Here is a 20,883-nt window from a genome sequence, read left to right on the forward strand (position 1 = left end):
AAAACCAAAGATTACTCAATACAACCATTGCTTTCAACGGATAGAGGTGGGTTTCTTGAGACCAGAAAGAGTATCAGATTGATTTGATTGTGTTGGTACGAGAAGGATACGGAAGACGTAGCACCCACGGATTACGTAGGTCCTGTATGTCTAATTGTATTCTGTCTAAAGAGCTAGCTACATATTGAAAGTAGTAAGTCTTATATAGACTTACTAAAAGAGCTAGTCTCTTTCGCGTTCGCTTAGTTCTTTATTACAGTAGTAATTGAATTGAAGTCATTCACTTCGTTCACACAGATTGATTCTCTAGCTAAGCAGTTAAGCTGCGAGTATATATTCAAAAAAATGAAGGAATAAGGTTAGGTATTCAGCCTTCGGAATTAAATTGCTTTGAAATCAAAATATTGAAAGCAAACAAACAGTATACCAAAAAGGAAAGAATGAATTAAAAGTTGAGTTTTTTTTGCTCCTGATATGCATCATGCAATATATATGCATATGCTGCCAAGATCCCAGGAGGTCAACAATAACATAATACAAAAACATACCTCAAATCACAAATCTATTATCTATACAATTCAGGAAAACATATAGAAAACAATCATATTATCAATTATAATACTGAATACATATACCCACCCAAATGCCTTCACTACAACAACCCCCATCTTGCAAATAACCCCAAATGCCCCCTTCGTCTATAAGAGAGAGAAAGGAAATCAAAATCAGAATACCAGACAATCAAGAAGATATACCTCGAAAACAGAAACTCTGTTTGTATAAAGGCTGGATGCTCAAAACCACCATTCGATGCACAAATGATCGACTCCCCTACCCCTCCCTCCCCCTCAGACCAACTTAGGCCAAGAACCCTCACCTACCTATTCGACTTCACCTACTCCACAACCCTCTTCAACACCCGCTCCGTTAATCGATTTGCAGCAATCGCTAATCCAATCTTTATTCTATTTAATGAATTATAAATCATTTATGATAACCCAAATCAATATAAGTAAGAAAAGAATCTTATATGATCTCGCCCTCAATTTAACAAATATAGATCAAATTGATATTATCACAATCCTTCACACAACAAATTTTGAAGAAAAATTATTTTTCGAAATACACCTTTTTTATATCTCATTTGCACTAAACAAATCAGCATCAATCGAACGCAATTGTCTCCAAAGAAATTGAACCAGTAGTTGTTGTGATACTGTCGTCGACTCCCAAAACACGTGAAACCACGCTAAAACGCGTGAAATTTTCACCCCCTTCATCAATGACGGGGACCACTCAATCGAACTTCCCAAAAGTGATCTTAGGCACTCCATGCCAAGTGAACCACACTGAACAAACCCATGAAAGAAGCAATAGCCCGCCATTCATCCCTCTCCAGTCCTACCCCCTTCCAACCCTTCCACTTTCCAACCCAGTGCAATACCTTGAGCTCTGATGATCCATTCAAATCACCAATCAATCGCCCAACGCTCCAATTCAATAATAAACGAAGACGTCCACCCAGCCATTCAGAACCCCATATCAACTCACCAAAAGAAGCTATCCAAAAAGCTAGAAGTCTACTCATTCTAGCTGCCTCCCTGGAAGAGGATACCGAAGAACAATCGAAAGTCCTAGACTTAATCGAAATATTTCGTGAATATCTTGAAAAAGGAAAACTTACAAAAGCCTCAAATATCATCACATCACAAATCTCCCATCTAGAAAATGCTACCAAACGGATCGAAAAGCAAGCCAACCACCTTTCAAACCTTCCCAATCATACAATTCCCCCTACAATAAACACCCCTGGAACCAAAGCCAGCTATGCCACTATCACCAAAACCTCAGGAGAATGGAACCTAGTTACAAAGGGAAAACCCACAAAACAGAAAACTACAGAACAAAAGGAAGAAGCCCCAAGCAAACGACTAATCCTCATCAAACCCCTTATTTATCAACCACACTCTTTTACACCATTAAATACAAGGAACAAAGTCAACGAAGCCTTCAAGAAAGCAGGAATCAATGGACCAATCATCTCAGCTATCACTACTACAAGGAGCGGCAATTTTATACTAACCACTAACAGCCCTTTCAATGCACAATTCCTGATGGAAAAGAAGGAAATCTGGGACAAAATCCTTGATGCCGAAAGAATACAAATCGATAAACCCTGGCATAAAGTCATCATTCACAAAATCCCAATTCAGGAATTCTCAGGTCTGAAAGGTATGGACCTAATCAAAGAGGAAGTCAATACCTTCAACCCAGGGCTCAGTATCATGGGTACTCCTTACTGGCTTACTAATGCCTCCAAGAGAGCCAAACAACAAGACGGAGCAATAGTCATTGCATTTGCTACACAAAAAGAAGCAGATATAACTATCTAGAAAAGGCTATATATTGCAGGCATTAATATTAGAATAGAAAGATTCTATCCATCTACTCCTTTATCCCAATGTAACAGATGCCAGGGATTTGGCCATAACGAATCATATTGCAAAAAACCTCCAGCTTACAGACTTTGCAATAATAATCATGCTACAGTCGGTCATTTCTATATAATCTGCCAAGCAAAAGGCAAACCATATCAATATCTAAGTGTCAAATGTGTTAATTGTAAAGAAGAACACAAAGCCAACTCGAAAGTATGCGAAGTATATCTATCAACCATCAAGAAATCCAACTAATGCTGTACAACAATACTCGCATTCTTCAAATCAATCTAAACAAGAGCCCTCAAGCAACCGAAAGTGCTCTCCAACTTGCTTTAGAACTCAAAATTGATCTCATAGTCATTCAAGAACCCTGGATCCTCTCGAATCCTGAGAAAGACTTCTCCTCAACCAGATCTATTGCCCACTCTAGCTTCTCTCAACTCCTCCCAAATAATCCTTCGAACCTGCGTCCCCGAACTATGATCTACATTTCAAAAGGATTCAAACCGCTGGTAGCCCTAGCTCCCAACTCCCCTAATGATCCAGATACTCAAATCATTGATATCACTCAAGGAAAACATACAATACAACTCATCAATATCTACAATGAAGCGGACCAAGCCAAAGAAAAAGGCCACACCATCGAAAGATGCCTTTACAATACCCCTCTTACTCATCACACCATCCTCGTAGGAGATTTCAACTCCCATCACCCTTGGTGGGACCCCTTCTCTAACAAAAGCTCAAATGCCGACCTACTCACCGAATGGTTTGAGGATCACAATCTCATTCTATTTAACGAACCAGGCACGAGCACCTTTTATCGAACAAATATGACAAATCCAAGTGTCTTAGACCTTACTTTAGCCACAGATTCAGTATCTCCCTATATCACTGATTGGCAAGTCCTCCCGGATCTTGGATCAGATCACTTAAGCATTCTCTTTGAAGTAAAGGGCACTTTATCCCGTACAACGAATATAGCTCAGCCAGCAAGATTCAATACAAAACTTGCGGATTGGGAAAAATTCGCGAATACCCTCAAATCGAAAATATCGATATCAACCACCTTAAATTCGAGTGAATACCTTAATATCGCTACCTCAGAATCCAACTCTCTTGATTCCCTTCTCGACAAGAGCCAATACATACAAGTATTGGATGAAGCTGCAAAAGAATTCACCCGAATAATCACTTATTCGGCTGAAACCAGTATACCGAGAATCAAGTCCACAAAAAGAGCTAAACCCTGGTGGTCCCCAGAGCTGAAAGCCCTTCGAAAACGACTCTCTAATGCATTTGAGAACGCCAAGATTTACCCGGAAGACGATATGTTCAAGAAAATCTACCAGTCAGCCAGGAATCATTACTTCCAAGCTATTAAAACAGCAAAGAAAAACCATTGGAATGAGTTCCTTGAAAAAGAGGATACCCAATCCATATTCAAGGCAATGTCATACACAAAAGATATACAAACCGAACGAATCCCGAATATTTGATCCAATCCCTCTAAACTAGAAAATTCTTTCGAGGGAAAATGCTCTGCATTTAGATCGACCCTATTTCCTCCTCCTCCATTCACCCCACCGCCCAATTGGGAAAGCTATAAACAATCTAAGAAATGGGAATGGCCTGATCTCACAGAGAGCGAACTCCTAAACGCGTGCTCTGCAAAAATCAAAGGAAAGACCCCTGGCCCCGATGGGATCACTCAAGATATCATTATTCAAGCGTACAAAGCAATACCAAAAGCATTCTTCACCCTCTTCAGTCATCTTATCAACCTTGGTTACCATCCTTCTTGCTGGAAACAAGCCACTGGAGCGATTCTCAAGAAACCTTCAAAACCAGACTACTCGGCCCCAAAAGCTTATAGAGTTATCGCCCTGCTAAATTGCCTTGGCAAGATAAGTGAAAGAATTCTGGCTCAAAGGCTTAGCTACTTAGCGGAGACTACGCAATTACTTCATTACTCTCAAATGGGTGGAAGACAAAAGAAATCAGCCATCGATACAGCAATCTTACTCACTACCGAAATCGAAAGAAATTCAAGATCCAAGAAGAAAACCTCAACTCTCTTCCTGGATGTTAAAGGCGCCTTTGATCATGTATCTATGAACAAATTATTAGATATCTGCAAGAACCTAAACCTCCCAACCAGCCTAATCGCCTGGATCTCATCTTTTTTGAAGGAAAGACTACTCAAGCTCTCATTCGATGGCCAAATTGAAACCTTCAAACCGATCAATACCGGGATCCCCCAAGGCAGCCCTATTTCGCCAATCCTCTTCTTAATTTATATTCGAGATCTATTCTCAGCAAATTCGATCAAATATCTCTCATATATAGATGATATAGCTTTAACAACATTTTCAACATCCTGGAAAAAGAACATCATCTCCCTCGAAAGAGCAACTAAACAAATATATGCTCTGGGCAAAGAAAATGCTATTCAATTTGATCTAGCGAAGACAGAACTAATACACTTCTCTACATCCAAAGATACGAAGACAGCCTCAATCAAGCTTCCGAACGAGGAGATAATTCAACCCTCAACACTAGTCAGATGGCTAGGCATATGGTTCGACCCTGGCCTCAGTTTCAAACAACATGTCACAATCCGAGCTACCCAGGCTAAAACCTCATTCTACCGAATAACTAGATTTGCTGTTGACCTCCTGGGATCTTGGCAGCATATGCATATAAGGAGCAAACAAAACTCAACTTTTAATTCATTCTTTCCTTTTTGGTATACTGTTTGTTTGCTTTCAATATTTTGATTTCAAAGCACTTTAATTCCGAAGGCCGAATACCCAACCTATTCCTTCATTTTTTTGAATATATGCTCGCAGCTTAACTGCTTAGCTAGAGAATCAATCAATTCAATCTGATGCTCTTTCTAGTCTCAAGAAACCCAACATTTGCTAATTCTGAAAAAGGCCTTAATCCCAAGGCAATGAGACAGCTCTATATAGCATGCGTCACCAGCATAGCTGACTACGATTCAATTTTATGGTGGAAAGGGCAAAACCAATTCAAGAAAATCCTTCAATCCTTGCAAAACCTCGCCCTTCGAAAAATCCTAGAAGTATTCAAAACCTCACCAATAAAACCAATGGAAATAGAAGCCGCATTGTGCCCTCCAGAAGTACGGCTAAATGCTGGAATCAAACAATACACATTTAGATTATTGAAAATCTCGCCTTCTCATCCTATCAATTTAGTAGCTACAAAGCTGGCTACAGAAAAGGAGAATCAAGATGTAATTGCAACCCCTCAAAGAAAGCAATTAAAACCTACTCAACTCGAAAAGATCAAAAATTCAATTCAGAAAGACTTCAATCCTCTCACTTTAGAAGGAATCCATCACTTCTACTTTCCTCCTTAGAAGAATTGATTGATTGATTAAATTAACGTCTACACTGAGTCTATGACTATCTAAGACGGCTAGGAGCTTTGTAGGCTTCTAACAATAGTAAATGGAGGGTGGCTGGCCTTATTCGACCGTAGCTAATACAGGTTGGGGAGATTGAAAGCCTCAATCTTCTAATGTTTGAATGGGGGAAGTGAAAACTAATACTAGGGAACCAAGCCCGCCTTACAGATACTCTCGTATTCAAGTAAGAGGAATAACAAATGAAATGTAATGAAATTTGACATTGGGGTGATTGCCCAAATTGACCAAATTGACCAAGTTGACCAAATTGACCAAATTGACCAAAATGACCAAATTGACCAAATTGACTAAATTGACCAAATTGACCAAATTGACTAAATTGACCAAATTGGCCATAATTGATCAATTCAATCACAATCTTCCGGTCCACCCCCCTTCTTCTCCGCCTTCTTCCTCTTCTTCTTCATGCATTCTATTGAGATGCCATGATCTGGTGGCTATTCTCGTCGCCTCGATAAATTCGAGGGTCTTGATGATTCCTGCTTTAGTATGAAGCAGATATTTCATGGTAGGCTGCCCTGTGGTAGTTACACCAGTGTAGGCAGCAGTAGCAATAAGTTGAAGCTTTTCTTTAAGACCTTCCTTATAATCGAGAATACAATCAAGATGCTCGTTTTGTTTGGAGCTGCTGAGGAAAAACTTTTCGTTCAATTTCGCCCGCTCAATTAATTCATCGCCAGCTTGACAAGCTCTTCGTTCCTCTGCACTCATATTCTGTTTTAATTTTAAAGTAGCGTACGCACTTCTCCATTTAGATCCCTCGGATTGACCAGTATCTACATTCAGGAGTGATTCCACTGCTAAGGGTGGAACCTGAGTGACCTGGATTCTTATGTTAAGGGACCTAAGCCCAAGCATCAAGGGACCAAAGGTTTTGACTGTATGATTCCAGAAATCCATCTGGTGAACATCTTCAAAATGTTTTACTGGCATTGGGTAAAAGTGGTAGCGCGTGCTCAGAATAGGAGTTTTTAGAATAACATTGGATAAGTAGTTCACCCAATATCCCGATGGCCACTCGGTCCAGAAAAATGCTATTGTGGGAAATAAGGAGCCTTTTCGATTTTTTTCTCCACGCGTTACGCCCCCAAGATCAAATTGCTCCATTAAGAAACCACATTCCTGGATGGAGTGATTTTCGACATATACCTTGGCTATTTAGTGATGATCAATCCGAAGAACGTCCATGTTGCTTACCTCTGGGGTTGAAGTCGAAACCCATGTCGCTAAAGTCCCCTCTTGTGTCCTTTGAGAGAATTCAGCTATATTTGCCATTGCGTGCGTACTAAAAACGGGCCTCAATATGTATTAATGCAGCATGAAACAGGTTAACTCTCACCATTCATGAGTGATGGTTACGGCAGTCCTCCATTGATACCCTAATCTTTCGGACGCTGTAGCGCTTGGACGAAGTAAAGGCTCGTAATTTTTGTGATTTACAACGATTTGATTTCTAAGAAAAAAATTGCCATTTGCATCTTTTTGTATTGCGGTATTAGTGCAGCCGTTGTAAGACAAAGTATCGGAGGTCTCTTTGAATTTAAATGTGGTAATACTCGACAGCTCTGATAACAGATCCTTCCTGCTCTTTTCAAGAGCGGGATCCTGTGGATCTAGTCCTCTTGATCTGAAGGAGCGAAGCAAAGGTAGACTGCTTGTGGGGACCCATGCCGGCAGATTAGCAGGAAATCTTTCTGGATCAATTGGACTTCGCGGGCCATGCAGTAAAGAATCAAACTATATGTCTATTGTCAGAAAATTCCAAAGTGGGGTAGGTGGATTTACGAAATCAGATTGGATGTTTTTTAACAACAATGAGGCGAGCTGAAGAGTTGGTTGCATTATTTCCCACACAGCATCATTATCAGCAGACCATTTCCCAGGACCTAATTTACCAAGAGAATATGGTTCATGATTACGACCGGGTTTGCGCCAATGACTTCTTTTGAAACAAGGTTGAATTAGAACATTCAAATCGCTTGGTTTCAATGATCTTGCCGACGTTATATTCGCATCCAAATCAAGTAACTCTTTAGCTGTAAAGTTGTAATACGAGGCTCTCTGCTTCTGTTCCCGTCGTAAAGTATTCCTATCGGCTCTCGCAACTCCACCTGCTGAAATGAACAATAGAATAGGTGATAGTCCACTATGCCTATCGTTTGGTCTTCCTGGGTAAGGCCCGTATTTCTTTTTAAATGCGGTATCACCTTCTGGGTTTGCTGCTGAGCTTGGTCTCGCAGAACTTCGGTTCGCCATGATTAATGATGATTGAACGACTGCAAAGCAAATCTTACCATCCTGTTTTATTTAGAGATGCTCTAAGCTTTGTACAGTTTTCGTGAAAGGAAGATATAGCTTGGATCATTTGACAAAGAAAGATAATATGCCTTCATAGAGAAGGACCCAAGAAGAAAGAACTTTTGAGAAAGGAATAATGAAATGATTATAACAGGAGTTTGTACAACTCTGTACGCCAAATGCCGTGTAATGGAATCTGTTAAAGCGCTTCAAATCAATGGCTTTATATTTATTTCCAAATAACTTCATAATTACCTTCCTTTATTGCCTATCAATTTAGTGATATGTTGGAGTTTCGATGATATTCCAATACAGTTGTAAGAGTATGTGGATGTCTGCTATCAAGAGGAGGACAAACGAAAGAATATTTGTCATCATGGTTGTCTAACTCGATATGGTTAGAGCTTCCACACACTTCATTCTCATCCACTTCCACCGACTACAGGCTCATGCAACACCTTGTTATAGCCTTAACAGCCTGTTCTAATTACTTCTACGATAGACATATTCAGGGATTTACGCGAGCTACGCTCCGTCACTTCCCAGTAGTCAACGATACGATGATCTAATCAGTAAGGTTATATCACTGAGTATTTTACTTCCCGTCCATTGTTGCATTGGCAAACTCATCTAACAGTAGGTAGTGCTAAGATCAATTAATAACGGCAGATACTTCGAATGTGAGTAGTAGTAGTGCTCTAAAATGCTTATGTCACCTCCCAAAATCAGCTCATCCAAACCTCCTCGCCATGTATATGTATCATATACATGGCTCTGGAATGATGGCGATATTTCATACACCATAAGAGACGTAAAATCCGTCAATCATACTACCATTCCATTCTGTGATCCGTAAGAGAGTTCCTCCATCAAGAATCTGGCAATAGATTATAATCCGAAAACTCTAAAGAAAAAGTTGAACATGCAGAGGAATTAGTGAATAGTGAGAATCACACTGTACTCCCACTAATATTTCCATTCTTCGCCCCATTGCAAAGGAAAATTTAATCGTAAGTTTTACAGCCGTATTATACCACCAATTGGGCAGGCATCTTCCACTTTCATAGAGCTGTGATTAGAGAAATGCAAATTCACGCTTTACTATCAACAGCATACCCCTCCCTTCCCGCTTCATAAACATCTCCGAATCAATAGTCACCATTCAAGACAATCCTGCTGTCTATAAATTCTGGATCGTTTTCGGATTCAGTGCAGTGGGCTTATTGTGAAGTTTTGGTGATGAGTGGGTTTAAGATTGGTTGTTGTGGAACTTGAGGGCGTGGACGCTGGTGCTTTTGAGGTTATCTTGCTGAAGTTGGAGGGGGGGGGGGGGGGGGGGGGGGGTGGGGGAATGAGGAAAGCAAGGGAAGGAGATTTGGTAGAGGAAGGAAGTTGTAAGGTCAGTTAAAGACTAGACAGAAATGAAGAGGGCATGGCGAGGTAAAGTTGGGGAGAAATTCAGGTGTGGTGTGCAGACCGGCGTACCGATGCACCTTCAAAGTATGATACGAGGCATCTTAAAGTTCTGCAATCACGATTATTCATGCAATGAAACCCTCTTTCTCTCTCAATGGTAAGGCATTCAATTCAACTATTTGTCGAATCTACTAAAACCATCAAATATCAACAAGAAACCATGTAACTGCCCGCAGTTACTGGTATCTCGGATGCCATATCTTTATTCCCTCCCTTCATATTTCTCCCATTTCAAATGCCGTTCAACTTCCTGTTATGTTTCCATCTCCTTGATTATTTATACTCACCCTGCCTTCTGATTACGTTGCTTGTTCCTCCGTTCTGGTGATTTTGGCTATCCCATGCAGTGGTTTTCGGATTTTGCAATTTTATGTTCGAATTAGTCGATGCTCCGCCGGTGCTTGCTGCTGCGCCAGAACTACCAGAAGCTTGTTGAGCCGGAGAAGAATTTTGACCGTCTTTTGGACTGTATTAGTAGTGTTCGGTAAGAAGTGGGGTTGGCTGTCATACTTTTTGGCTCATGTATGCCTTTTGGATTCTTTCCACTGGTTCGCGGAGCACAAAAACTCTTGATACTCTGTTTTTGTTGGTCCCTGTTCTTGGTGAGGCTACCTTGAGGAAAGCAATGATTGTAATGGGTGTGGCTTCGATGAGAAGAATCAGATGGTGTACCCGTGGCTTGCATACCTTGCCTAGCATTTTGAAACGCACTCTTAAGGGCATTGTCGTCTTCATACGTAGACGAGCGTGGCGTTCGATCGTTTTGACTGTTTGGGTTGTTCTGATAGTTTTGGTTCGACATATTTGATATTGATGGGAAGTTTTGTTGTTGGCTTAAGTGTTGACGTTGATTCCGATTGTTGATGGATATTGATATTAAAGAGAAAGAGAATCAAATTCCAAAAGCGGGCGACTGAGAACCCCTAAGTAGTCGTTTCTTAGCAGCCATGACTGTGTGAAAAGCACCAAGATTATCATATGAATGTTACAAAATAATCTTTGTGACTTTTCCACCCTTTTCCACGAATGAATCATGGTTCGCACATGATTCGAATATCTAACTCTGACACTTGACTCGAAATTTGACTCACAGGACTCATTACTTATGCTCGATATGTATATTGAGTCCCAGATGGTGGGATATAATAACAGCTTGGAACTTCTTCCGGTTTCTTCGCTACTCGGATATCCGTGGCTATCTATCCTCCAGTAATGCTTGTGGGAAAATTAAGAGAGGTCATCCTGACGATGTTCCCAAAGTCTGTCTGTCTACCTCGTCACACAGACCGACATTAATGAATCTGAGCATTTGAATTTAGTGAAGATTCATCATTTGATAGCCTTCCAAAATGGATGACTGGAAACACTTAATAGAACTCATCACTTCATTAATACTGCAAATGAATTGACTGGAAACACTTAAATCCATCGAGTCATTCAACAGTGACTCCACGGAAACACTTGAATACATTGAGTCGTCCATCGATGAAACCCAGAATAAAAATTCTGCAAATATGCAATCCAATAAATCTTTCCCAAATCATCAGTGTAAAAGATGGCTCTGAGGTCAATGGCACGGTCAAGGATTTCTTTGGGAGTTTTGTCGGAATTTATGATTTTCTTTCAAGCCCTGTCCAGCTTCAAGAAAGACAGAACGACTTCAATGTCCGTAGCTGATCACATCAAGGTCCCATAGATAAAACGGAAAAATTTGCACATTAATGATATCGCTGTGCAAAAAGAGTATGCTCCATCCAAATCAAAAAGCTATACAAAGAACAAAAAGTATGTATAAACCTCTTCTCAACCAAAGGACTTCAACCGAGTACAATGATAAACCCCTCTCTTGTACCTAGAATCATCTTCAGAGCTGTCCGACTTCACAAAACTTTCCATCTTCATCTTCACATTAGTAGTCTCCAGCATATCAATACTGAATTTAACAGCCGGAGCTTCACAAACACAACGACGCGACAAAGGCAACAGCCGCACATCGAAAATTCTCAAAGCTTTCATCGCCGTTATCCTACTCTTCAAATACTCCTCTTTATAGTAATCAATTAGAGGTTTAGAATCCCTACTGTAAATCCGAGGACAGATGATTGTATTTTCGGGCAATTTCCATTTCCCATCCCACATAAAAGAGTACTTGGGAGGATCACCTTCGAGAGGTTCATATCCACACTCGGTTTCTATGATGGATGTTGTGATGTAGAGTAGTACTTTTTCTTCTTGGGTCATAGTATTGAGGCGAGATTTGGGATTGGCTTTTGTGGGAGACATGGGGATTTCATCTTCTATTTGAGTTGAGTTCTCATCATGCAGTTCGAATCGGAGGATGTGTCCATCTGTAATATAGTGCAGCTTTGTGGTTGTAGGATTCCATTTTTCATGTTCGTCCATTTCCAACAAGGTGACTTCCAACTAGAATTGTAAATCATTAGAATGAATGATTTCCTGGAATAAGTTACTCGTTTGACTTACGAGTATTATATGCAAGGAATTTGATATCTTTTGTCGCAAGACTGAAGTTTCCCAACGCATATTCGCGTCTTCAGGATCATTCCTCTGGATTTGGAATTTGAAAAGTGGTAAACGACGATTGAGGAATTGATGCAAGATCCGAGGATCTATCAACCACAGACAAGTGACCAACGCATCAAGCGGTGCCATGGTTTTTCGAGCTATGTACACATCTGGTCGACTTTCGATGTATTTTTTAACGTCGACAACACGAGGTGATGGTTCTAGAGTTGTGATGGGGAGCTCTGATACATTTAATGGGTAAAAAGGCATGGTTGTAATGCATAACAATAAGAATAAAATAAACACGAGTGTAATGATAATCTTCTTGTTTGGAATGATAAGGAACAGTATTTTAAATGCGTCGAGGAGAAGAAATGCACCCAGAAATCATTTATATATTTGGTGTGCAAAGCTGCACTTGCCACTTTGGCATGAAAAGTTGTGATAAATGTGTGATGGAAGGGGCGCAGGAAAACATCAAACTATAAGTCAAATTTTAAAACAAAAATCATTTCAGAATCATACCCGCTTGCAACTCCAGTTTTCTAGCAAATTGACATCTCCTGCGCCATCATACACAGCTTGACTTGAATAACCACAAAAAGGTATCTGCCGCAATACACCACCATCAGGTTTATATCGCTGGCATAATATTCGGCAGCATGATGTCAGAAAGTATTGCAATTTTCTCGACCCATACCATAACAGCGAGAATACCATTTTGTTTAGCATCTTGATAGCCAAAAATGCCGTGAGATGTTCTCTTCCAGCTTGTCCGTTGCTACCGCTGTCAATAACTGATGGAAATTTCATGCCTGGATACATCAATATGCAATGCTTATTAGTAAATTATTAGCCGTCTCTAAATATTGAACCGAATTAGAAAAGTCTTGCACGTGGTTGGAGGTGTAAAAGTCGCATTTGACTCACAGTGAGTAACGTGAATACAATGCGCAACAATCTTACGCCGTTGCAGTGCTCCTTAGCAAGCCTAGAGATAAGAGCGTTTTTTTTTTTTTATAAAACAATGGCGGATGAAATGACTTTAACTGAAAATGGGACGCCGTTAGCAGTTTATATCACAAACCTTCCTGTATCAATCCATCGATAGGAAATGAAGTCTCTATCGGTAATATTGAAAGGCGTTTGACAGAGTTCCCCCCAGTATGAATGCAGTTTGTGGTACCTAACTTATCACTGAAGATTGAGACATCTATAACAATTTCGATGATTATGCGCCAGATAATTCGATTTCCTTAAAGGGAAGAGGTTTAGAATGTCGTTTGTCTTTCGAAGCAGGTGTATATAACTAGGTTTACCGAGTAGAAGTCCAGTCACACAAGAATTGGACGACCTATCAAATATCTCCGACCCAGTATCAATCAAACGCCAAAGTTCGTTTGTATGCATATCTCCACAAGACATCAAGATCTCGCCACTTCTCTGCAAATATCTTGACTACGAACGAAGAAATTATGAGTCGACATCATTTTTACCGCCCCACGAAAAGGAAGATGTGGATATACTCGAAGGCCAACTGGAATAGATATTCATTGGAGCGGTGGCTTGATATTTGGTGATTCGGATGAAGTATCGTTACCAAGGGATTAGGTGGGTGATGGTGCGTGTGGTTTGCTGGTCTAGTCGCGTCAGACGCCGGATATCAAGTTTTAAATTTTGTAGGCGACCTTTTTAATTTTATTATTTTAATTTACCATAAAACTCATATGAAAATTGTCAGGATTTTATTCGTATGGAGAAATGTAGCACAGAAGTAGTCCGTCCATATTTACCTTGGGAATATTCTTAGGAATATTATTGGGTTTCTTGAGACCAGAAAGAGCATCAGATTGAATTGATTGATTCTCTAGCTAAGCAGTTAAGCTGCGAGTATATATTCAAAAAATGAAGGAATAAGGTTAGGTATTCAGCCTTCGGAATTAAAGTGCTTTGAAATCAAAATATTGAAAGCAAACAAACAGTATACCAAAAAGGAAAGAATGAATTAAAAGTTGAGTTTTGTTTGCTCCTGATATGCATCATGCAATATATATGCATATGCTGCCAAGATCCCAGGAGGTCAACATATACAGATTCGACGACGAAAAACTCTTTACTATGTCTTCTTCTTCATAAACAAAGCCTTCGAAGACAGAAGCCTTGACTCTTTCATTACAATCTCACCCTCCTTTGTTATTATCACGTTTCGTCGAAGAAGCGCTCGATGATCGGAGTTTCTCTTTCATTACAGACAATAAAAAGTCAAGCTATCTGGGAATGTACCGTATTTAATTTTAACGGACAAATTTGCTCAATAACGATCATTCTAAAAATAGATTTGGCAGCTATTCTTTTGCACCTCAAGATGGTATGGCTTGATTCTGCATTAGATATTTTATATTCACTTCACTCCACAACAGCTGATTTCTCGAACATACGATAAAGAATCCGTCCCCCCCCCAAAATAATCTATCTACTGAGGATATTTTTCCTCCTCTTTTCAAGAGATAGCCAAGCGGTATCTTATCTTTCGTCCAATTCTAATTTTAGGATAGCAAAATGCGCATCTGCAACCCTAGAAATCTCTCCCAACTCCTGCATTACAACCATATCTATTGATTCCACCACAAGTCTTACCGATAGAGGCAGAATTTGAAACTACTCTGGTATTAAATTGAGTTGGCGAAGCCCTATCCGTAAACAGACGCTCATGGAAGGCTCTTCAGATATCGATTTGTCTGTCATATATTAGACAGTCTTGGGGTGGGCCGCCTCTTTTCTGGATGCCAGTTGTGATTGTAAATCTTGGCCTGAAAGGATAAGAATCTAACGTTCTTGTTTATTCTTGTCAGTCAGAGGTATAGGTCCCTGGAATTTGAGTAACGCCGTGATTGTTGTTGCGTCCGGTGAGGAATTCTGTTGGAAGGGTGATGGCAAGTGTTACCGCCAAGATTGGAATAAATGTTGTGAGCTTTGTTGTTATTGCTTTTTCTGTTTTATTTGTCTGTCTTTTTGGTTTCTTTTTACTTTGACTATGCCACTTGTTTTGCATAAAGGAATAATCACATTCATGAGTGCGGGACATAGAACACTCTTGATCATTATACATGTCCTCGATATTTGAAGATTGGGCCTGCGGGTCAGTCTCTTCACCTTTTCTTAGGCGTGTAGAACAAAGGCTTTGAACTGTGTTTCGATAATTAATTAGTCAAAGAGGTAAGACACAATAAACTTTCTGCACAAGCCGTGAGATCAGGGTCATCCCAGAAATTCTTTTCTGAGGATTTTGGTCGATGGCCAGGGTAGCAATTTGATGTAAAGCAACGATTCCAATTTCTATTACATTCTCCCTGTATCATTTATGCAATACCAAAACGCCTAAAAACACCTTCTTCTGTCCTGCAGAAGATCCATCCTTCGCTGAAAAAACCCAATCCATTCTCATAAAAAAACGAAACAAATAAACTTCCAGAAGAAACATTTCTCCCAAGCTGCTTTCCTAGTCCCCCACCCGCCTGATCTAACAGTCGCATTTAAACGGACAAATCCGTACATACCACGCCCCTTTATCTGGAAGATCATTGTACTTCAAAGTACAAGCCTCCCTCGGATCAGCCTTTTGTCGATCATTCTCCGAGGGACCAAGCTGACCCTCTGTCAAAGCTCGTCCATCGGCCTGATAAAGAGGCATAAAATACTCCATATTAGTCGGTTCCCAAGTCCTCTGAATAACCTCATTCAATTTCACTATATTACATGTTCTGAACTAATCGGACCAATCCGATCTAGCTACTGTATTTGGAACTTGGTCCGGTTCTCGAAACACACAATCCTTGTCAACGACGAAGGATGTGGCGCTGTCGCCGTTGAATTGGTAGACGAAGGTACAGGTTTTATCGCCGAATGCTAAGTCTTTTTGGGCGCAGAGTTGTGGTGTTGGTTTCTTTTTGCTTTTGTTTTTGTCTTTTCTTGGTTCCATAGTGACATGCGAGCTACTTGTTGTGAAGACTTCTGGTAGGGAGTCCAGTATCGGCTGTTGGCATAGCGTGGGAGATTAATGCTGAGGTGACTATAATGGATATGATGGCGAGGTACTTCATATTTACTGATTTGACAGCTTGCTTGGAGAGACTTTTTTCCTTAGAGTCTGTCTGTGAGAGTTCTTTCGTGCGAGGTAATTGTTTATTGATTCACAATTGTGTCTTTGTGTCAGATCTTAGTGGAAGAAGTATGGCTGATGTTTATGATGAAGTGATGTAGTGATGTTGATAATTTCTAGAAGTGGATTTCCAGTAGTAATCCTTTTGATCAAGAAGGTATGTATACACAATTATTTGCACATAGCTCGAGTCATTGGTAGAACGGTTACTCATATTTGTCATACATGACTGTCTATGAATAGTCTCTTGACTCATTACAAGGATTGCGAAATTACTCATAATCCACTTTTTTCACATTCGAGATTTCTAATCCTTCACAGCTTTTCACTGTTTTCCCTCCGGAGAAGATATTTCACTCTTTTTCAGTATAATGTTTATGAGTCCTCCATTTTTATTAATCCTACTCCCTCATGGTGCCAAGTCTATCCATCGTTGGAATATTAAGCACGCTCTCAATTTTTTCTGCATCGCCACTAAACGTAACCAACACTCTTAGTAGAGTAGAATAGTGAAGATAGTTATTGTAAAGAGGCCAATAATTTCATTTTTAGAATTTTGCTATCAAAGACAAATATATACCTTATTACGTGGCGAGTTTTTATGTCTTCGTACACGTCAGATGTATAGTCGAAAATTTTGCTATCTAGATTCTAGTTATGCAAATAAATTTCTCTGATGAGTTTACAAGGTGACACATTCTATCGGATACACTGACTGGACTGAGCAAGTATTAGATATACTGTAGTTCAATAGAATAAATCGATTCATCAGTATACCTGTTACTCATGCATTTCATTATTGCCTAGAAACCAATATTTTATTACCTGTTTCGTCGACTAGGAAATCATGTCCAATTCATGTTAGCAAAACCCACTATTTCCATTATATCATATCACAGTCACTTCACGAGAGACAGGCAAAATTTGCAAGCTGAAATATTTGATGTTTTAAAGTCAGGCGTTTCTTATTGTTTTTGTACAGCATTCACTCTGTCCAGCATATATCTCCAATGACCGATTCCCACCACATCCACACGCAAACCCACTGTACTTCCCAAGCACAACTCCAAACCTCATCAATGCACCTTCGACGGAGCCGGATCGTAACCAAAATAAGATATAAGCGCAGAATAATCATCTCCATGGTCCCATCCACAGTCATTACGAGCACCATACTCGGTACCAGCATATGAAAATACCGGACAGCCGCGCGACGCATTTCGATGGATGGTCAAATCACCAGGAGTTACTCCTTCCAGGTAAACGGTGATTGGCCCCTTGGGAACAGGTTGATTCATCGATGTTTTAATGTTATTGCAGTCTCTGTCGGTGAGCGTGAGGGTATTTGGCTGCTGCATTTCTCCCATGGGATATCCAAAGTGGTGGAGGTCATCTTTCGGTGGGATGTTCCAGCGCATGTATAAATTCCAGGATGGTTGGTGGTCGGAGCATTTAGGGGCTTTATTCCGTCCCATGGATTGTTGGACTGGTCCGCTTGTAGCGAGAGTTGAGAGAGAGGATTGAGAAAATTGTCGTGCAGAGGAAACGCATCGTTGTTGTCTTGTGTTGGGATAGGTCTTTTACACTCGAGAGGTCTGCGCGAATTGTGAGTTACCGTGTCTCTTTTTAGTATTGATATTCCACATACGGAGGGCCGTTATTCTTCTTTGGAGATAAGTTGTTTTGAGGGCAGGTCGTAGTATTCGAGATGTTATGTTGTACGAGATGTTGTAGGGTATGAAATATTTCTTGTTTGGTTTGTGTCTTAAAGTGCTCAAGCTGTGGAATGGAAACCATTTTATTCTAGAGAGTACTTCCAAACCGAGTGACCATTAAAAAAGATTGTTCGGTTCAGGATTCATAATGTGAATACATCGATGAATAATTGCCATTGGTGATTTTGCGTGACTATTTGACCAGTCATCAGTAGTGACCAATGATGCCCATCAATGGTTGAGACCATTTGCATCAAGTTAATCAACGACGGTCAGAGAATTTCCTCAACAGCGCCTAAGCCTCTGGGATTCTGAATCCAGCCATGCTGCTTATACAAAGTCCAAGTAAGAAATAAGAGATAGTGAGTAAAAAGGCGTATTATGTAAAATGATGAAAGGAATTCTCACGAATCATATGCTGTATTCCGGGAATGAGACAGAACAAAGCAGAGCGAGTGAATTTTCCATCTGAAGTTCTAAAAGTATGAAGATGGGACAGAAAATCATTCTCCAGTCACTTGAATTAGAGTTCCTCATCATGAATCATCACATTCCAAATATGAATCACCATCACACTGTTTATAATGATTCATTCATACTTGGCTCCCCTTCTGAATAAGAGTTGTTTGATATTCAGCTTCGACCTTCCAAAATCCTACAACCACAAAAACCATACATCTCAAATATCAAAAAAAACCACAAGCGGAAAAAACATTCGTACATCTCGGGTATCACTATATACCTCCAAGCAACTTCACCTCGTACAAAACAAGAAACAATTTCAGTAAGTAAGATAACCAAGAAGATAAATGTATATATATTGACAAGTCACAAAAATCATTCCACCCAAACCTCACATCCAACCCAACAATCATGCAAATATTCGCTACCACCCTTTTCACCATCTTCTCCGTCCTCATCTGCACCGTCAACGGCTCCGAGACGTACTGCCTTAATCAACAAGAACGATGCAGCATATGGATGGTATTCCCATCAGGCTCACCGGGTCTTAAACCCGGTACCATGGAAATACCCAAGGAGCTAACACTCTACGACAAAAAGGGCACCGTACTCGAAACGCAAATGGAGCAACCTGAGAAGAGAGGCCCCATTATGGTTAAATCTTCTTTGGAGAAACCCTGAATCTGACTGGTGCATATCCCTGTGGATATGGTGGAGGAGGAAAACCCCTTTTCACGTATGGCACTCAGCAAGAAGGTAGAGACCATTGTGGGTATGGTTCTCGTGATGGTTTTGATGAATGTGTTTGTACTTTTTCTTGTTAGGATGATGAAGAGATCGGTGGCTGGTCCTGTCCGTGATCCGGCGAGAAAGGGTATGTGCTAGGTAGTTTTTGTAGGGGAATGGGAAACTCGAGCATCTCTAACGTATGACGAATGCAGGCGTTCTTCAGCTAGAGGGGGCGGATTAGTAAATGCGAGACTTTATAGTACGCTTAAGAAATAATGATTACTTAATGACCACTTCATTCAGCAAAGTATTGAAAATTTGTGATGTTGATTGGGACAGAAATTTATACAGCCGACTTTTTTAAACCTTAGCTTATTTTTCTCTATCCAGGCCAATAACAAAGTACTTTTGCTTAATACGATGGCAGCCGGAATAAGCAGAAATTTTGCTTGTATGAATCGATACAGGCGCAGCCAGAACATTATAAAGCGAGTAATATTCGATAACAATACTTCTTGACCGAATGAGTAACCTTAATTGGTGCACAGTGATTTATAAATTTCGACAAAAATTCTCTAATCGCGACAGAAAATCTCAATAACGATGTAAGTGACTCAGTGATGAAGCTGCAAGCATGAAACTAGCCAACGAAATGGAAGGAAGAGTAAGTAGTCTTTCGGTAAAATAATCCGTGAACATACATAGCGGTACGATATCTCCAAACTTCACTCAAAATATCTGAGGAACTCAGCGCAGCAAGAAAGAGCTCCGAGAATCTTAAAGATAGGTAGAAGACAAGAATGAGTAAGAGGATTTTCCCGGGACAGTAGTCGATGATATATAATGAACAAAAATGTATAACATTTAATTTTTGATCTTATATCCCAAATCCAGAAAAGAAGGGGAGTACACTAGCACCATAGCCACACTCCCTTCCCTTCCCTTCCTTCTCAAAGCAAAAACCCCAGCACAAGCACCCCAAAAATCCGTACACAAAACCTCCACCCCATCCCACCTCATAATACCCCCCCTCCCAAAAAAAACCCCCTACACTCCCCATCTCGCACAAATTTTCCCAGTGAAGAAACCCAAATATCACGTGTCCAACTAAACACACATTGTGCCTACCCCATATACATCACATCACATCACATCCCATCCCACAAACAACACGCCGCGCCAAAAGGGTATTTATCATTCCAGCAATTTTTTTAAATTTCCGATTCTTGTACATGTGTAGCTAATATAGATAAATAAGGGAAAAGTAGTAAGATTGAAAGTATCTTATGATGTAATCTTATAAATAAGATTGTGCATCGGAAATTTAATATTGATAATATGGATCACTGCTCACATAGGAGGTATTGGAACTATAATAGTGCTTTTGCTCCGTATATTCTTCATTATTCCGTTTGCGTAGTTATTTATCAATGAAATTTTCGAGATATTTTAGCAGTGTCTTTAATGTATGTGTACAGCACAAGACGGACTTACGAAAAAGATATTGTGTATTCGGTAGCATCCTACTTACTCGAGCAAAGCTTCTTAAGCTGCTGGGTAATATGCATAACATACGGGACTATAACGAACGTGTTCGGGGGAAAAGTATGATATATTAAG

The 20,883-nt window shown here is 40.1% G+C and overlaps 11 protein-coding genes across 11 annotated transcripts; 4 read left to right on the top strand and 7 right to left on the bottom strand.

The window, feature by feature from the left end:
• Nucleotides 1-1,321: 1,321 nt before the first annotated feature.
• On the bottom strand, nt 1,322-1,588 carry SS1G_13888 (hypothetical protein; the record flags this gene model as incomplete). The annotated part of the gene is made up of 1 exon (XM_001584978.1): nt 1,322-1,588. The coding sequence occupies one exon, from the start codon at nt 1,586-1,588 to the stop codon at nt 1,322-1,324; it is 267 nt and encodes an 88-aa protein (XP_001585028.1).
• Nucleotides 1,589-2,114: 526 nt separating this feature from the next.
• Nucleotides 2,115-2,393, top strand: SS1G_13889 (hypothetical protein; the record flags this gene model as incomplete). Its single annotated transcript, XM_001584979.1, has 1 exon — nt 2,115-2,393. One exon carries the CDS (start codon nt 2,115-2,117, stop codon nt 2,391-2,393), a length of 279 nt encoding a protein of 92 aa, XP_001585029.1.
• A 299-nt stretch (nt 2,394-2,692) lies between these two features.
• On the top strand, nt 2,693-3,940 carry SS1G_13890 (hypothetical protein; the record flags this gene model as incomplete). The annotated part of the gene is made up of 1 exon (XM_001584980.1): nt 2,693-3,940. The coding sequence occupies one exon, from the start codon at nt 2,693-2,695 to the stop codon at nt 3,938-3,940; it is 1,248 nt and encodes a 415-aa protein (XP_001585030.1).
• Nucleotides 3,941-6,249: 2,309 nt separating this feature from the next.
• On the bottom strand, nt 6,250-6,831 carry SS1G_13891 (predicted protein; the record flags this gene model as incomplete). Its single annotated transcript, XM_001584981.1, has 1 exon — nt 6,250-6,831. One exon carries the CDS (start codon nt 6,829-6,831, stop codon nt 6,250-6,252), a length of 582 nt encoding a protein of 193 aa, XP_001585031.1.
• A 799-nt stretch (nt 6,832-7,630) lies between these two features.
• SS1G_13892 (predicted protein) lies at nt 7,631-8,154 on the bottom strand (the record flags this gene model as incomplete). Its single annotated transcript, XM_001584982.1, has 2 exons — nt 7,631-7,635; nt 7,794-8,154. 2 exons carry the CDS (start codon nt 8,152-8,154, stop codon nt 7,631-7,633), a joined length of 366 nt encoding a protein of 121 aa, XP_001585032.1.
• Nucleotides 8,155-9,737: 1,583 nt separating this feature from the next.
• On the bottom strand, nt 9,738-10,474 carry SS1G_13893 (predicted protein; the record flags this gene model as incomplete). The annotated part of the gene is made up of 3 exons (XM_001584983.1): nt 9,738-9,787; nt 9,960-10,130; nt 10,183-10,474. The coding sequence occupies 3 exons, from the start codon at nt 10,472-10,474 to the stop codon at nt 9,738-9,740; spliced, it is 513 nt and encodes a 170-aa protein (XP_001585033.1).
• Nucleotides 10,475-11,475: 1,001 nt separating this feature from the next.
• On the bottom strand, nt 11,476-12,468 carry SS1G_13894 (predicted protein; the record flags this gene model as incomplete). The annotated part of the gene is made up of 2 exons (XM_001584984.1): nt 11,476-12,096; nt 12,157-12,468. The coding sequence occupies 2 exons, from the start codon at nt 12,466-12,468 to the stop codon at nt 11,476-11,478; spliced, it is 933 nt and encodes a 310-aa protein (XP_001585034.1).
• Nucleotides 12,469-13,225: 757 nt separating this feature from the next.
• Nucleotides 13,226-13,744, top strand: SS1G_13895 (predicted protein; the record flags this gene model as incomplete). Its single annotated transcript, XM_001584985.1, has 2 exons — nt 13,226-13,263; nt 13,525-13,744. The coding sequence occupies 2 exons, from the start codon at nt 13,226-13,228 to the stop codon at nt 13,742-13,744; spliced, it is 258 nt and encodes an 85-aa protein (XP_001585035.1).
• Nucleotides 13,745-14,920: 1,176 nt separating this feature from the next.
• Nucleotides 14,921-16,177, bottom strand: SS1G_13896 (predicted protein; the record flags this gene model as incomplete). Its single annotated transcript, XM_001584986.1, has 4 exons — nt 14,921-15,008; nt 15,352-15,384; nt 15,756-15,945; nt 16,027-16,177. The coding sequence occupies 4 exons, from the start codon at nt 16,175-16,177 to the stop codon at nt 14,921-14,923; spliced, it is 462 nt and encodes a 153-aa protein (XP_001585036.1).
• Nucleotides 16,178-17,433: 1,256 nt separating this feature from the next.
• Nucleotides 17,434-17,775, bottom strand: SS1G_13897 (predicted protein; the record flags this gene model as incomplete). Its single annotated transcript, XM_001584987.1, has 1 exon — nt 17,434-17,775. One exon carries the CDS (start codon nt 17,773-17,775, stop codon nt 17,434-17,436), a length of 342 nt encoding a protein of 113 aa, XP_001585037.1.
• A 1,170-nt stretch (nt 17,776-18,945) lies between these two features.
• On the top strand, nt 18,946-19,215 carry SS1G_13898 (predicted protein; the record flags this gene model as incomplete). The annotated part of the gene is made up of 1 exon (XM_001584988.1): nt 18,946-19,215. One exon carries the CDS (start codon nt 18,946-18,948, stop codon nt 19,213-19,215), a length of 270 nt encoding a protein of 89 aa, XP_001585038.1.
• Nucleotides 19,216-20,883: the final 1,668 nt, after the last annotated feature.

The sequence above is a fragment of the Sclerotinia sclerotiorum genome, genomic scaffold (genome assembly GCF_000146945.2).
Source record: "Sclerotinia sclerotiorum 1980 UF-70 scaffold_28 genomic scaffold, whole genome shotgun sequence".
NCBI lineage: Eukaryota > Fungi > Ascomycota > Leotiomycetes > Helotiales > Sclerotiniaceae > Sclerotinia > Sclerotinia sclerotiorum.